This window comes from Dicentrarchus labrax, unplaced genomic scaffold, assembly GCF_905237075.1.
Source record: "Dicentrarchus labrax unplaced genomic scaffold, dlabrax2021, whole genome shotgun sequence".
Classification (NCBI taxonomy): domain Eukaryota; kingdom Metazoa; phylum Chordata; class Actinopteri; family Moronidae; genus Dicentrarchus; species Dicentrarchus labrax.
This window is the reverse complement of record NW_026136720.1, coordinates 26,826,147-26,842,668: the sequence shown is the minus strand read 5'-3', so window position 1 is coordinate 26,842,668 and position 16,522 is coordinate 26,826,147. Positions and strand designations below refer to the sequence as shown.

General features: G+C 41.6%; 1 protein-coding gene across 2 annotated transcripts in view; it reads left to right on the top strand.

Annotated features, from left to right (window-relative positions):
- Positions 1–16,294, top strand: part of carmil2 (capping protein regulator and myosin 1 linker 2) — a 70,540-nt gene extending 54,246 nt beyond the window's left edge. The window contains exons 33-41 of one of the 2 annotated variants that reach the window (XM_051383126.1): positions 499–1,399; positions 3,925–4,029; positions 4,645–4,681; positions 5,084–5,152; positions 6,656–6,885; positions 10,246–10,381; positions 10,894–10,983; positions 11,916–12,029; positions 12,156–16,294. In XM_051383126.1, the coding sequence (XP_051239086.1) occupies positions 499–1,399; positions 3,925–4,029; positions 4,645–4,681; positions 5,084–5,152; positions 6,656–6,885; positions 10,246–10,381; positions 10,894–10,983; positions 11,916–12,029; positions 12,156–12,718 (2,245 nt within the window). In that variant the 3' untranslated portion in view covers positions 12,719–16,294. Of the gene's footprint in view, positions 1–498; positions 1,400–3,924; positions 4,030–4,644; positions 4,682–5,083; positions 5,153–6,652; positions 6,886–10,245; positions 10,382–10,893; positions 10,984–11,915; positions 12,030–12,155 lie in introns of both variants that reach the window. The other variant, XM_051383125.1, reaches the window with a different exon arrangement.
- The last annotated feature ends 228 nt before the right edge of the window (positions 16,295–16,522 follow it).

Below are 16,522 nucleotides of genomic sequence, written 5' to 3'. Positions count from 1 at the left end.
GTGTAAAAGCCCTTTGTGTGACTAGAAAGGCACTATACAAGTACAGTCCATTAAAAAAAAATGTAAGTGAGTTACTAGATTTATTAGCCAGACATTCCATTTTACTTTCCCGGGCAATCGGCCAATCCTTTTTGTTGAGCCCTGAGTACTTCTTGTTGGTTGGACAGAAATTTTTATCTGACAAGCCGAAAGGTCAGGGGGTTTAATAAGGAAGCAATGAATATCCAGGCCAAATTTCATGGTAATCTTGCCGGTAGTCATCTAGATATCTTGCACTGGACTGAAGTGTTGAGTAGATGAGCAGCACAAACTGAACAACTGACCAACATCTCTGCGCCAGGTCTCGCCACTGGTGGACGTTTTTGCTCTGTGTGCTGTTTGCATGACCTTTCTTGTTGTGTACCTGATCTGAGCATGTGTCTTGAGTCCTGTAGCAGTAGTTGTAGTACTGAGTGTCTCTTCTTGTCTGTTGCTCTTTCTGCTGTCTCCCTGCTGCAGAAAAGGCCGGTGGGAGGAGTCAAACTCTGCCCAAGCCACTCCCTCAGAGTCAAGCTCCACCCCCTCAGCCTCAACTCCCTTTTCCTCTTCGTCTGACAATATCACCTCCTCTACCACCACCACTGTCACCTCTCCCTCTGTCCCATCTACTGACACATCCTTTACATCCACTGATGTTCCACCCATCTCTACATCCTCCATTCCCCCTGCCTCCTTTTCTGTCACCACCATCACCACCCCCACCACCACCACACTTCCCACCAAAAACATCAAGAAAAAGTTTGGCGACTTCTTCGCCTTCAAGAGGGCTCGAGCCAGCCGAGCTGCCAAGGCAGGAGGGGGAGATGGAGGAGGAGAGGGCGTGAAGGTCAAAAGGACCTCCATTGCAGACCTCATTCGACCCCTCCGCGAGGCCAAAGAAAGGGAGAGAGAGAGGGAGAGAGAGAAGGGGAGAGGGGCAAGGTCAGTGGAGGATGCTAACGTTTGTAATGATGCCGCCACCACAGAAGGAACCGTTGCCACCAGCCACCATCTTGCAGGCGATGTGAGGGGAACGATGGTGCCTGCCAAGACATTAACCACGATGACGCCTCCCAGTGACACCGCTCCCTCTTACCCCACCATCGCCACAAGCCCTGACCTCACCACCGCTACTATTTCCAACCTGGAAGAAGAGGCAGCTCCTGGCTTGCCAGGTCGCACCCCCAGTCCTGTGGTCACTTCCCCTCTCACTGAGCAGGAGAGGAGCGGTGTGCTGATGAAGGAGATGAAGTTGGGAGGGACTCCATATGGAGAGAGGAGACTGAAGGTAACCAAGAGGTCACTGAGGGAGGGCAAGAGCCAGAGTCTCATACTGCTGACTGGATTGGAGCCTGAAGACAAGGATGACACACACAGTAAGGTAAGTCTGACAATACACTCAACAAATCAGATCATCTACACTGTGTTCCAAATTATTATGCATATACTGTTTTTGTATTTCTTACTAAATAGTCGATATAATTGGCAGTCAATAGAATTTTTTATTCCTCAACAATTATATCGTAATCTGGATTTTATCAAACACAATTACCAATGATGACAATGGCATTTTTGCAAAATAACTCAAAATGCAGTTTTCAAAAATTATTATGCAAAACAGAGTTTCAAAACACTTAATAGTTTCTAAAGGATTGAAAACCTAAATCTATTGTATTTTCTGCATTAGAGGGGATAATTCTTCTTCAATCAAAGCTATTTAAATCAAAAACATCTTTACTGATCGAGTTACATATTAACATAGGAGCTCTTCTTTGATACCACATTACAACTCTCTCATCCATTGTAAGTCCATGTACAGTTTCTGCCTGTATTTCCTTTGAGGATGCCAGAATTGCCTCCCAGAGCTGCTGTTTTGAGGTAAACTGCCACCCACCCTCATAGAGCTTCCTTTTAAGGATACTCCACAGGTTCTCAGTAGGGTTGAGGTCAGGAGATGATGGTGGCCACACCGTGATTCTTTCTCCCTTAATGCCCATAGCGGCCTAGGCCTCAATGGTGTCTGTTGCAGCATGGGATGGTGCGTTGTCTTACATGAAAATGATTTTGCTCCGGAAGGCATGGTTCTTCTTTTTATACCACAATAGATAGATAGATAGATAGATAGATAGATAGATAGATAGATAGATAGATAGATAGATAGATAGATAGATAGATAGATAGATAGATAGATAGATAGATACTTTATTTATCCCGACGGAAATTCAAGTATCCAGTAACATACAAAATACAAAACATACATTAAACATACATTAGACTAAAATTAAAATCCCTAACCTTAAGAATAGAATTAAAAATAAAATAGAAGATAAAAATAATGTATTATATATATCTATATATATATAGATATATAGATATACATATATGTATTAAATATATATATATATATATAATAGATATACATATATATATAATATATTAATTAATTAATACTATTAAAACTCAACAGTTTCTGCACATAAACATTCACTGCGAAACCTCTGCACGAAGTTTTTTTCTTTAACTAACAATAGATTAAAGGCCCTGCAAATCTACGGTACACCCACGAAGATAACATTGAAATCACAACACAAAATCAACATAAATACAGTAAATGAGCCTTAATTATTTTATTATGGCTTGAGTGTATGGTCTCTGAAGACATATATCCAGGTTAATGAAAACAGCTGTGAAAAGTACTGTCAAAGTCTGTCAACTAAAAGTTGTTGTTTCTGCCACTGACAGGCTCAGATTGTTATTCTAAGAGTCTGACAGCATTATGGAAAGGATCCCTACAGAGATATATCTTTTGTTTAACCAGAAACAGCAGTAATATCACCATCACTCTCTACCAGACTCCATAGAGAAAAACTGTAATTTTACCTCACATATCATCGTAACATCAACGTAACATAAACCTCACTAAAACCACCTTTGTTAGTCTTTCAATTATTCCAACAATCAGCCACATAGATGATAAAACAGCAGTTTCAGTTGCTCTACTCAGCTGCACATGGAGCAGACCGGCAATGGACAGACCCCGGCTCCAGGTGGGTGGTCGTCTGCTTCGACCAGTTGGGATGAGAGAGAGAGAGAGAGAGAGACAGACAGACAGACAGACAGACAGAGGTGGACAGCAACAACAGTAGCAACAACTAAACTAATAGTAGTGACTGATGATGATGAACATGAAGAAGATGACACCATGACTCCACTATATCTTTACATAGAGAATAGTTACTGCTGCTATATTAATGTTTTAAATCTCAGAAATATATTACAGCCACATAGCCCCCGTCCCTCACTGGGCAGGCTTATGTCATTGTTATACAAAAGCTTATTTTTCCTTGTACACACTAAAACACCAAGCTGGAATATTAACTGGCATATTAACTGGAAGGAAAAACACACTCAAAAGCTATGTTTCGTTTTTGGAATTTAAGTGCTACTTATCAGTTGTAAATGGGCTGTACTGGCCTTTAAGTCTGAGGGCAGAGACTGAGACTGAGGAATGAACAGGCCCTTTATCAGACTGAGAGATAAAAGATGTAACAAGAGCCAAGGACTTATCTCTTTACATTCATGCGATTGCATCTGTCAGCAGCAGCTAAAACCTTATGTGCTGGATTCCTCAGCTGGAGCTGAAAATTGTTTGTGCTAATCATTTGATATTGGATAGATAGATAGATAGATAGATAGATAGATAGATAGATAGATAGATAGATAGATAGATAGATAGATAGATAGATAGATAGATAGATAGATAGATAGATAGATGCATGTCCTCAACCAGCATGTCATGGAGGGGCTGGGAGACGAGGATGCTCCTCTCTGTCACTGCCAGTTCATCATTGAGCCTGTGTGTGCGTTCATCTTTATTCTTCTGAATGTTCATGTATCGTCTTCCAGAAACATGCGTCTGAGAACACATCTAGTTTTGAACAGAGGCTTCAGGTGATGCTACATAGAATGGGCGTGGCCAAAACGCCACCTGCTGACACCAAGACGAGCCAGGTAGGATGGGTGAGGGGTGTGACTGGTTCCTTTTTTTCTTTTTTGATACAGATTATTCAAAAATTGTGTTTATTTGTATTATCAACCCTGGCTGACCCTAAGTGTTCGTGGAGGTTCCTTGATCTAAAATGTTTTGTTCATTATTGCTATCAGTGATAACACCATGCTAGTGATGAAGTGGCATCACTAAAAGGACGTCAGAAACACAAGCAGTAGAGCTTTGATCCAACCCAAAAAATCAGGCCCGACCTGACCTGAGCCTGAAAAAGATTTGAGCGTGCCCGAACCAGGCCTGAACCATGGAAGCAATTCAACCCAAATTTCTTCATGAACAGTTTATACAAGCAAAAGTAAACTACATTATGTGTATAATATAGTACATATTATTATCACTTAAAAACATGCATTATTAGTCAAATCTTATATATATGTTTAAAAAACAAATCTTACTCTGAGCCCAACCCTACGGCAGCAACTTTGGGCCTGAACATATCCCGATGGGTTGGTTCCACTCAGGTTTGGGCAGAGAGGCACATTTTGTTAGCAAGAAGGATAAGATCAGTCATGCAATAGCAAGTTGTTATTGTTTAATGTTGTCCAATGTGTCTGTTGTAGAACAAAGACGAGGAGCTGAGAAAGGCCAACTCTGAAGGTAAGCATGTGTGTTATTGTATACAATGTCTCAATCACAGCAACATTAATCATTTTTTGTTTTAAGCAGATCATTTTACATCTCCCTCCAAATCTGAACTGTCAAAACTTTTGGATTTGTGTATTTTATTTTATTTTACTATCTGCAGTGACACTGCAAATTCAAGTTAAAAGTCCAGTGTGTAACATTTAGTAGGATCTGGAATATAATATTGATAGATATGTTTTCATTAGTGTATAATCACATAAAATAAGAATCATTGTGTTTTTGTTACCTTAGAATGAGCTGTTTTTATTTACACCTTCCATGGAGTCCAAGTGTTAATATTGTATTCATTACATGTACTCTTTGGGTTCAAATAGCCCTTTGGCTGTACCACTGTCTACTGTGTCTGTCCCTCAGGTGCTATCCTGGACAAACCGGAACCACCTCCCACATACATGAAGCCCAGAACCATGTCCACTTCATCAGGTATCAATCCTGTCTACACCCATTTCTACATAAAGACCATATTGATACTCCCATGTGCAGAGTCAAAACAGTACTGAGTTGATTCTACTAACAAACGTTGTGTGTCTCAAAGCATGATCAGGTCTGGAGTTGGTCCCCAGGCACCGCACAGTGGCTGCCACTGCTCCTACTACTTAGGATGGGTCAAATGCAGAGAATGAATTTTCCTCCGGGCATTTATAAAGGATAATTTAACTGAAATGTGAGAATTTGTGAGATTTGCGTCTTCATTAGGAGCCAATGAGCTAAGAGCCACAGAAAGAGTAGGGAAGTCATGAAGTATTGAGAGATACTAACACTAAATTGTTGCTTTTGGTCTTTCCATGGGATTTCTTGACAATTTCAAAAATATAGATTAACAAAATTAGCAATAACTCATCTACATCAACCTGTTCATGGTTTCCATAAAAGCTGTATGACAGTAGAACATGCAGGTCATATACTGGATTCAAAATAATGACAAAACGCTCTATAATATGGTTTAACATGTTCCACACTATAGAGTGCTGCATATGATGTGTTTTTGTGGTCCAACCCGGACGTTCCTTTGACACAAAGTCAATGGGGTTGTTCTACTGGGTTTTGGATTATTGTAGAAATGACACGTTTTATACAAGATCATTTTCACAAACAGATTTTGGAGGGGATTACCAGAATCAAAAAGCTAACATTAGGCTATAAACGAACCACGGTGGCATGACTTCTACGTCACCACCACTAAACTTACAACTTAGAATAGTTAGAATAGTTTATGTAGTAGTAGTATAGTAGTATGAAGACAACAAGGCTGTAAATGCGGACTAGTGAGTACATAAGTCTGTGTTTTAATGTCACAACCTCTGTAGTCTCATTTAGACACTTGTTAGCAACCACTTTTTTAAAGACACGTAAAAGCTTCTAAATTCACTGTGTGACATATGACAACATATTTTATGTCATAGAACAATCGTGAAAATCTCTAAGGCTTGTGTTAATCACAGACCTTATTTCAGAAATCTAACCAAAAAGCCATTCAGAAAACACACTCACTTTGAGGAGAGGGAACCAGAGGTGCTAAAATGCTAACGAAGGTCCAGGTTTTGGGACTCATTCCTGCAGCACACATTGTAATGTACAATAGGCAAATCTGTTTCATGCTGTTAGTCACTGTTAGTTTAGTCACTGTAATTTACATACATTGTTGTCCTAGAATTACTAAAAGCAAAACAAGTGTAGGAAAGAGCCAGTGACATCATGAACATGGCCCCCAGCCTGAGCTGTGTGTGCAGCAGTCTGTGTGCAGCACAACCTTCCTGATGTCTGTGGGCCTGTGACGACAGAACACAGGAGGGTCTCTGCTGTGGTGCCACAGTTTCTGTGTTTTACATCTGTCCAACCTGGAGTCACTGATTGGACCAGCCAGAATCCTTCACAGAGTACGACTCCTTGTTATGTACTGCTGCTCTCACCCTCTGTTTCCAGCAGACCCTAGGCATCCAATGAGAGCACTGGATCCCATCCGACCCGATCCTCCCCTTCACCCGAAGCCCGCCCTCCCGGAGCGCCCCATTGGCCCCCTTCCACCCAAACCTGCTATCGCAGCCAAGCCTCCCTTCCCCACCCCGGCTGCTCCTGCAGATGGAGGCATCTCAGTAGAGAGAGTCCAGCTCAGAGCACACACTCATGATGGCAGGCCGGGGGAGACTACAGCACAGGTAATCCAGCACTCCTTCAGTGCTGCTGGGAAGGTCACTCAGATGTAAGGCTTAACACCCAGTGGCATAGCTGTCGTCTCATTTATTTACCTCAAAGGCTTGTTTTAAACGAATACCACTACCGAGAAAAACACTTTGAAGATGAATATGTGAGAATGTAATAAGTGTTAGATTTGTATCTGTGGGATCTGTGAGTTCATTGATACAATAATTCATATAGTTAAAAATATCTTTTCAATATTTCATATTGTTTATATAAAATAATAATAATAATAATAACAACAACAACATTAGGTACAGAGATTAATAAAGACCACAAGGTGGCAGCAATGTTTAGCCAGTGTCACAGAGAAGTGTTATGTAATCCAGGAGGTAACTAACATTAGAAATGTTATTTATTAATCACAGGACTGACTCAGAAGGAGTTGTTATTGATTTATAATAACGATCTCTCTTTTATTCACCCAAATTTCAAGGGTGAATAAAAGAGAGATCGTTATTATAAATCTGTATAATCCCAGTAAAAGAATTATGATTGAAGAATTAAAAAAGGCTTTAACAAGAAACAAAATTAATATGGTGTTGTGACTTCAATGCAACAGACTACAATGGAAAGACTAATGCAGTTAAAAAATGCTTAAAATGCTTTTAAATAATGGACATACTAAAATACACAATCAAGATGCATTATGGGAAGGGACACTGTAACACTCAGATATTCTTCTTACATGTTTCCTTTTATTACATTATTAGCAACAGTCCACCACAATAATAATAATAATAACTGCATTTATATAGCACCTTTTAAAACTACTGTTACAAAGTGCTTTACAAGACAATGACAAATAAAATCAAGCAGGAGAATTATCAAGTGCAAAATCACCTTCAACAAGTAAAAATAAAGATAAAATAATAGGTAACAATACACATAAAAGAACAGTTAAAGTCTCAAAACACAGAATAAATAACTTCCAGCTTCACAAAAACAAATGCTTTTAGACTTATCGATACGATATGATGTTACTTACAATTTATTTGGCCTCCGTCAGTTGGAGGCTGGTTCAGGTGTAAATAAACCTCCCCTGTCTTTCAAACTCCCAGCCTGGACCACTAAGTAGTTGCTAGTACAGTTAGCATATGCAGATAGATAGATAGATAGATAGATAGATAGATAGATAGATAGATAGATAGATAGATAGATAGATAGATACTTTATTTATCCCGAGGGAAATTCAAGTATCCAGTAGCATACAAAATACAAAACATACATTAAACATACATTAGACTAAAATTAAAATCCCTAACCTTAAGAATAGAATTAAAAATAAAATAGAAGATAAAATATAATGTATTATATATATATATAGATATACATATACATATATATATAATATATAAAATTAACAGTAGCTACAATTAACGGTGCAAACAGTAAACGGTGCAAATGGAAGTAAAACAGTGCAAATGGATGTGCAAAATACAGGTAGAAATCGTCCATTGTCTATTATCTATTGTCTATTATCTATTGTCCTCCCTGCCTTTACTGAGAGCTGTTGTACAGTCTGATGGGGGACGAAAGAGTTTTTGAGTCTGTTGGTGGAGCTGGACTGGGACAGCAGTCTGCCACTGAACACACTCCTCTGCCTGGTGAAGGTGTCGTGCAGAGGGTGGTGGGTGTTGTCCAGTATGGACAGCAGTTTGTCCAGGGTCCTTCTCTCTGCCACTGTCACCAGAGGGTCCAGCTCTGTGTCCACCACTGAGCCAGCTCTCCTCAGTCGACCGGTGTCTCTCTTTTTTACTGCTGCTTCCTCCCCAGCAAACTACAGCATAAAAGAGCACGCTGGCCACCATAGACTGGTAAAACATCTGCAGTAGTTTTTTGCAGATGTTGAAGGACCCCAGCCTTCTCAGGAAGTACAGACGGCTCTGCCCTTTCCCGTGTAAAGCGTCCATATTTGCTGTCCAGTCCAGCTTGTCGTCCAGCTGCAGCCCCAGATATTTATAGGTCCTGACCACCTCCACATCGACCCCCTCGATGGACACGGGTTGGTGATGTTGTTTTCTTCCTTCTGAATTTCGCCACCATCTCCTTGGTCTTGGAGGCGTTCAGCTGCAGACGGTTGGACCTGCACCACCTCACGAAGTCTTCGACCAGGCTCCTATACTCCCCCTCCCGTCCATCCTTGATACAGTCAACTATCGCAGTGTCCTCCGAGTATTTCTGCATGTGGCAGAGCCCCGAGTTATACTGGAAGTCAGATGTGTACAAGGTGAAGAGGACGGGAGAGAGCACGGTCCCCTGTGGTGCTCTGGTGCTGCTGACCACAGTGTCTGACGTGCAGCTCTTCAGTCTGACATACTGTGGTCTCTCCGTGAGGTAGTCCGTAATCCAGGTCACCAGGAGTGGGTCCACCCTCATCTCTGTCAGCTTGTCTCTCAGCACGAGCGGCCGGATGGTGTTGAAGGCGCTGGAGAAATCAAAAAGCGCGGTTTTCACAGCACTGCTCTCCTTGTCCAGATGAGAGTGGGCCCTGTGGAGCAGATAGAGGATGGCATCCTCCACGCCCACCTTCTCCTGGTATCCAAACTGCAGTGGATCTTGTGCATGGTGGATCTGGGGCTGAGGACATGGAGCAACAGCCGTTCAAAGGTCTTCATTATGTGTGACGTCAGTGCTACTGGTCTGAAGTCACCCGGCTCCCTGGAGTGTTTTTTCTTAGGAACCAGGTTGAGACATGAAGTCTTCCAGAGCACTGGGACCCTCCCCAGCTGCAGGCTCAGGTTGAAGACATGCTGGAGTGGCTCCCCCAGTTCAGCAGTTTATTAGGGGGGCAGCATACTGGAAATGCAGTATTAAAACATTGGACCACTGCTCTGTAATTAGAAAGTGATGAATGACTGAATGATATTTGATAGTATATTTACAGTAGGAGTGGAACTCTCAGCAGTATGATACACAGAGTGGAGCCCTCTGTTGCACCAAATAGGAACTACTTATATACTAATTTAATATTGTTTCTGTCTTTTTTCTAATGTTAATGTTTTTGGAAGGAGCTACTTTTTCTGACGTTCTCAACAGAGAATACTGTGAATCCTTGTGGTCATAAAATGATCAAGTACAATCAAATACACTCAGTTGTCAGTTTATTAGGTAAACTTGATAGTGATTCTAATATTTTGTTCACTCCAAATATCAGTGAGGGACTAAATATTAGAAATACCTCTCACACATAACACAGTTTCCATACTGACACAATTGTTCTATGATTACATATGCTAATATCATTTGTGACATACTGCAGTCGCAGTCATACTGTTGGTGTCATGTCCCACTGAGCACCCTCTGATCTTCATCCTTAGAATGGAAGCCAGGAGGGTCCCCGGGGTTCAGCCACAGCTTTATCCCCCAGGAAAGAGCTGCTTCCTCCAGCCCCGTCCCCATGGAGGGGTCCCAGCACACAGGATCGCTCAGAGAAAGCACAATCAGTGACTGACGGTAAGTCTGTCTGATCTCAGTAACAGCAAATAATTGTGAGCTTTTATGAGAAACCAGTTAAGGGGTGGTCCTTAAAGGGGGGCTCAGGGGGGCTCATGGTGGTCTGTAAACTCACCATGTTAACAGGCCCACAGATTTAACACCTCTGGGTCATTATCACCTGGATGTGACATGACAGTTGACATAGTCACACATGAGCCACATGGGCACCATGTGAGAGTCATGCTGTGAAACCACTATGGATAGATAGATTTATGTCCTACATAGTGAGGTTGCATTCAGTGGTTTGGTTACATTTACATGTAACAAATATATTTATATAACATTGTTGTGATCATAACATGTTACAATGTGATCTGAAAAATAATACGACCCATCAGGGTTCCCTCTCTCTCTCTCTCTGTCAGTCTCTTGCTCACTCTTTTCAATTGGCACTGAAATTGTTATAATATTACATCTTTCAAAATTTTCCAAAAAGTAGATTTAAAGCTGTGTGCTTTTTATTCTTCTAGAGAGTCTTCCTAAGCCACGGCAACACTTGAAGCCCCTTCCGCAGCGCAGGGCTGTGTCCGTCCACGAGGACACTCTGGCCATGACACAAGGTGAGACTACGTTTAATGAAGACGTAAAAAACTAAAAATAAAAAATACTTATTATAGTAATAACGTCTGTGAAAGCGTAAAGGTCCACTGTGTAACATTTATGAGGATGTATTGGTATTGGAGAGTAGGGATGCACCAATATATTGGCTGATATTCGCCTTGTCTGCAAATAAGATGGCATTCAAGCAGGTAAACCAAACCATACTCTGGCTCTACATAGGGGCATTTGCGTTTTTTATGTGTTTTGCGGCCACCGTAGTTTCCCCTTTGTGCTTGAAAGGGAGGGTGAGGCGAAAATGTGCGGTCAGTAACTACACCACTACATGCTGCTAAATCCTACACACTGATCGTTGAACTGTTTGGTTACCATGGTAATTAGAGTTGGGACCTGATTTAGGAAAAGAAGACATTACAGATGAACAGTTCCTAACACTTTTCCATCAGGTAGTGTTCGCTAAACTTGTTTATTTTATATGTCTTCTCTTTTATTCCTTTTACACAACCAACCAAATGTCAATGAGGTGGAACTCTCTTTATTCTCCAGAGTTAGCACTGTTTCCTAAAAAGAACGTCTTCTCCCGAGGTTCCCTCTAACTCATCTGTCTTGAAGTTTAGTGCCCGTCATTGTTCTCGCTCCAGTTTTTGTCTATTTCAATGAGAAAAAAACATCCTTAACAAAGTTGTTTAGCTCAGCGAGATGAGAGAATAATGTTGGTTGCTTGGTAACAGACATAAAAGCTGATAAACGATGTTTAACTAAGTAGTCAGGATTTTCAAACCTGAGATGAGATAGAATTTCTAAAGTTGGCTAGGATTTGCTTCTATAGTACCACACTGGGAATCTCAGACCCTTGTCTAAGAAGTTTCTGTAATATGGCCACTGCTCTCCGATAAATCTCGAGCCCCTCTATGTCTGCCTCCATCTCTCTTAGAACTGAAGGCGGTGTTACAGAGGTCACCCATCCGTTTCCGGGGCAACAGAGGCGATCTGCCCACCTGCACTGAAATTCCATCCAGTGGGGAGGAAGCACAAAGAGCTCAGGAGGGTGAGAGCGGTGTTTCAGTCATGCTCATAACTTACCTTCTGTTTTTGGTATTCTTTGATTTGTTGTTTTTCTTTTTGCGGTCTAAACGTATCCTTCAATCTGTCTGTATGTTCTTCATCCACCCAGCCAGTGACAAAGGGACAGCAGGAGAAAAGAAGGAGGCTGTCCAGAAGGATGAGCTGAAGGCAGAGAGAGGAAGGACTGGCTGCGAAGGGACGGTAGCTGAAACCAAGCACTCCCCTCCAGGAGAGGAGGAAGCCCCGGGCTCAGGGTGTCCCTCCTCTACAGCTCAGGCTCAGCAAGAAGCATCAGCACCCCGACTCTTGGGTCCAGCTGCAGCTCTCGACAAAGAGAGGCCTCTGGCACTAATCCAAATCCTGGAAAAGCCTCCTGTACCCCCCACATCCCAGAAAAAGAGCCCCAGCAGAGTGCCTGCATTGCCCCAAACTCTCGAAAAACTGCTGGTGTCCCCACCCACCGAAGAAAAGACCCCCAGCACAATCCCAGCTGAATCCCCAGAAAACCCTCAAGTGAGTCCTCTGTCCCACAAGGAGAAGGGCCCAGGCACCAATCTGGCCTCAGTGGATCTGAGAAACAGCACACAGGAGAGAGGAGAGGCGGTCTCTAAACAGCACACAACAAAGGCAGAGCCAGCAGACCAAAGAACTGAGCCCCCTCTGTCTAAATAAAATGCACAGACTGACTCACCTGAGGAGAAGGGGCACACCTGGGAGAGAGAGGAGGGAGGGGTCTGTAACATCACTGAACTGGGTGGGTATATGAGGTCTGAGAGCAGCATGAATGTTGTACCCTTCTGTAGAAACAGTAAGCTTGTGTGGTATGCGTCTGGTCCCCCTCCCGTTCACACATCTGGTCGGGCCAATCACAACCGTTTGTCTAATATGGGGCGGGTTTCATACTGATGACTGCACAGAGGAGCACAACCTTATTGTTGATAACCTTGTTAAACAGAACCATCTGTGAGGTCATTGTTCAAACTGTTTAGGAAAAGCCAGGCCCTTTTAAAAAAAATACTCAGCGGATGATTGGATGAACCATCTGTCTGTCACCGTCAAAAGCAAACTCCAGCCAATCAGATCAATGAACCATATAACGTAGTCAAACTCTTACTGAAGCCAGTCAGGAGAAGAGAGAAAACATCCTTTCCATGGAGAGAAGCCTTCAGTGCCGTTCAGTGAAGAGATACTCTCCAGTTCTGATATAACTGATGCTAGTAGCGTCTACGCTAACCTCCTTAGCACCACCACTGTTGTTTTTGAGCTAACTTCTCGCACACCCAGCATTAATCATGCTGCTACACACAAGTGCATAGTTTGAAGCCTGGCAAGATGGAGAGATAGTCCAGCTGCCTCGCAAGGTTGACAAACAAGATGGCTGCTGCTGATGTGGAACGTTCTGCTGAATCCGCTATCTGACAGGATTGGGTAAATTTAATTTACCAACTGCGCTACATCACATGTTTCATTGCTCTGATTGGTTGTAGGTCTACCCAACCACAGAGGCATTGGCAGAAATAAGAGAGGCCGTGTACAGCTGACGTCTGTACGTCTGTACGTCTGTACAGCTGCTATATTGGTTGTTAAATAAACATGGACTGCACAGATGGTCCAGTGGTCAAATGTATGCGTGCCTGGAAAAAATACATTGAATGTTCTACAAACTTCATCTTCTGAAAATAAGCTAGATTTTTTTTAACTTTATGAGTTGATTAGGAGAATCTGTTATAGTTTGTGTTTGTGTTGTGTTAGCTTGCATTATGTGTTCAAATGTGACCACTGGGCTGTTTTTGCAGCTTATTTTCCCTTAAAAGCTAATGTACAGACGTTAGCTGTGGCTAGCTAGCAACATAAGCACTGACTGTGTGTCTACGGTGTGTACCTGTGTGACTTGATGTCAGAAATGACGATACCTGTTCTTTTGCTCCAGAATCATCATCTCATCTGCTTACGCTGATCGTTGAGTCATAAAGCTGCAGGATAAGTAGTCATTTTTTCGCAGTGAGTGATATGCAACCGTGCCACCTCTAAAATTCACTTTGCATTCAGTCTGAACACACCTTTAGCTGATCCTTCCAGCAAATTAGCAAATTACCAGTTAGGTTGCATCATGTCAATCAAAGTAATCTGTTTTACAACATATCAAGCATGTTCATTTAACTCCATTCTACTGAGGTCCTGCAGTGTACGTAATAGTCTCTAACAGGCGTCACACTGGCACCAGGCAGGTAGCTGGTTTCACATTTCCCCCAGACACACTGTGTAAACTGCAGGAATACAAGATGTGCAACCTATTTCCACCAGTGAGATTTATGGAAATTAGCAGGTTACGTTGGCCGCCAATTGTGCAAAAAACACAAACAGTCCTATCTACGGCCAGTGTTTAGTTTGTTCGTTCTGGGCTACTGTAGGAACATGGTGGTTCAACATGGACTTCATAGAAGGTGACCCACCCCCTCTGTAGATACAAACAGCTCATTCTAAGGTAACAAAAACACAACGATTCCTATATTCAGGTGATTATACACTAATGAAAACAAACCTGAATATGAATATTATATTTCTGACAATAGATGTTCCTAAATGTTACACTGGACTGAACTTAAGCTTTCAACCACAGACCTTATTTCAGACATCTAACCAAAAACCCATACAATGAAACCTATTGACATTGAGGAAAGGGAACCAGAGGTGTTAAAACGCTTACTTAGTTCCGTGTTTTAGGACTCATTCCTGCAGCACTCAATATGGCGATAGATGTAACATCACTGCAGGACCTCAGCAGCACACAGTGACAATTCCTTGTCATTGTGCAAGCTCTGTTAGTTGTGTTCTTTATTTTCAATTAAAACCATCAAGGAAGAAAGCATTTCCTCATGTACTAGAGGGGCCATCAAATAAATTCAAGGTTTAACAGGTAGAACAGCACCGAGACATTTCTCATGAGGAAATGCATCCCGTGTAATGTTCTTATATAAGGGCTGTTATTTCAGTCAGTCCAGGACAACATCTCTATAGCTGTGTCAGTTTCATTTACACTCGAATAGTCGATTATTCGACAGAAAATAATCAGCAACTATTTTGATAATTGATTAACTGTTAAAGTAATTTTTCATGCAAAAATGTCAGAAAAGTATTTTTTCTGCTTCTCAGATATGAAGAACATATAATATATAGAATATATATCTTTGGGACCGACAAAACATTTAAAGACGTCACCTTGGAGAAACTGGGATGGACATTTTTCACAATTTTCTGACATTTTATAGACCAAACAATTCATTGATAATGAAAATAGTTGTTAGTTGTTGCCCTACTTGGCACCATATTTGTTTGGATTCTGCCTCTGGAGCAGCACTGACCCTATATGCTCACAAAGGAAAAGACTGTTTCAGGGGAAACATCCAATCAGGAGAACAGCTCTGCACCTCAGTAAAATTTCAGACGTGGGCGGCAACCTGGAGATTTGGAACCAGGTTACATAAAGCTTAAGGTTTTGCCTTAATTGGATGTTTTTGGATTTTTTAACGATACCTCCCAATTCCGCTCTTACTACATAAAGGTGAGGTGGGTCCCAACATCTTGCAAAAGACATTTACAATGAAAGAAAATAGCCTTTCTGGTTATTTTCTCACAATTATATGAATATTTTATATTTATACATTCAAATGAGGTCAAATCAATTTCATTTACACAATTTCTAACAAGTCCCATCATACCATGCATGTGGGAAAATGTTCTTCTTTCTTTTGCCTTGTTAAGATGTCTTCACATCAAGCCTTTTACAGTCTCCAGATTAACACATGGACACTAAAGCTCTGCATGTTTCTGTGGAATCACATCAGTATGTGGCGTTCAAACCAGTTCAGTTTCAGTCGCTCCACTAGGCAACATTATGTGTAATCACCAAGTCCATCATGGGGAGGACCAGATAGGATCCCAATGTGTGGTCAGATATTGTGAGGTAACAACATTTGGTTCAGTCTATCAAACTCTCAGGGTGCTTGTGGAGAGTGGTGTGTGTTTTGTAAGGGCAGACCTCAGTTCAGCTCCCCGTGCTGTCAGCGACCTGAGCCTCCGTCTCATCCTAGGGGAGAATTTTATTTTCTACTGTCATGTTTATCTTTGCCTTGCACGCACAGAATATGTACAAAACTACATAAAGCAAACAAAAACAAAGTTATGAACAGAGTGTAAATCCATACCTATACTTGTTAATAATGATTAAAATTATGAGTTGTGTCATAATTCTCTTCTCTCCTGTTTTTACTTTGGCTTACTTTGTTGTTTATTGTCTTCCGTCTAAAATATTACTGATGATGTCAGCAAGGTCATATTAGCGTAAATAAGCCACAGCTGCTTCGACCATTTTGTTCTGCACCAGCTTTATGGGAGTGCAGTACTACACTGCTGGCATACCAGCCATACCATAACCTTTATGTTAGTGAAAACCTATGAATATTATATTCCATTTAT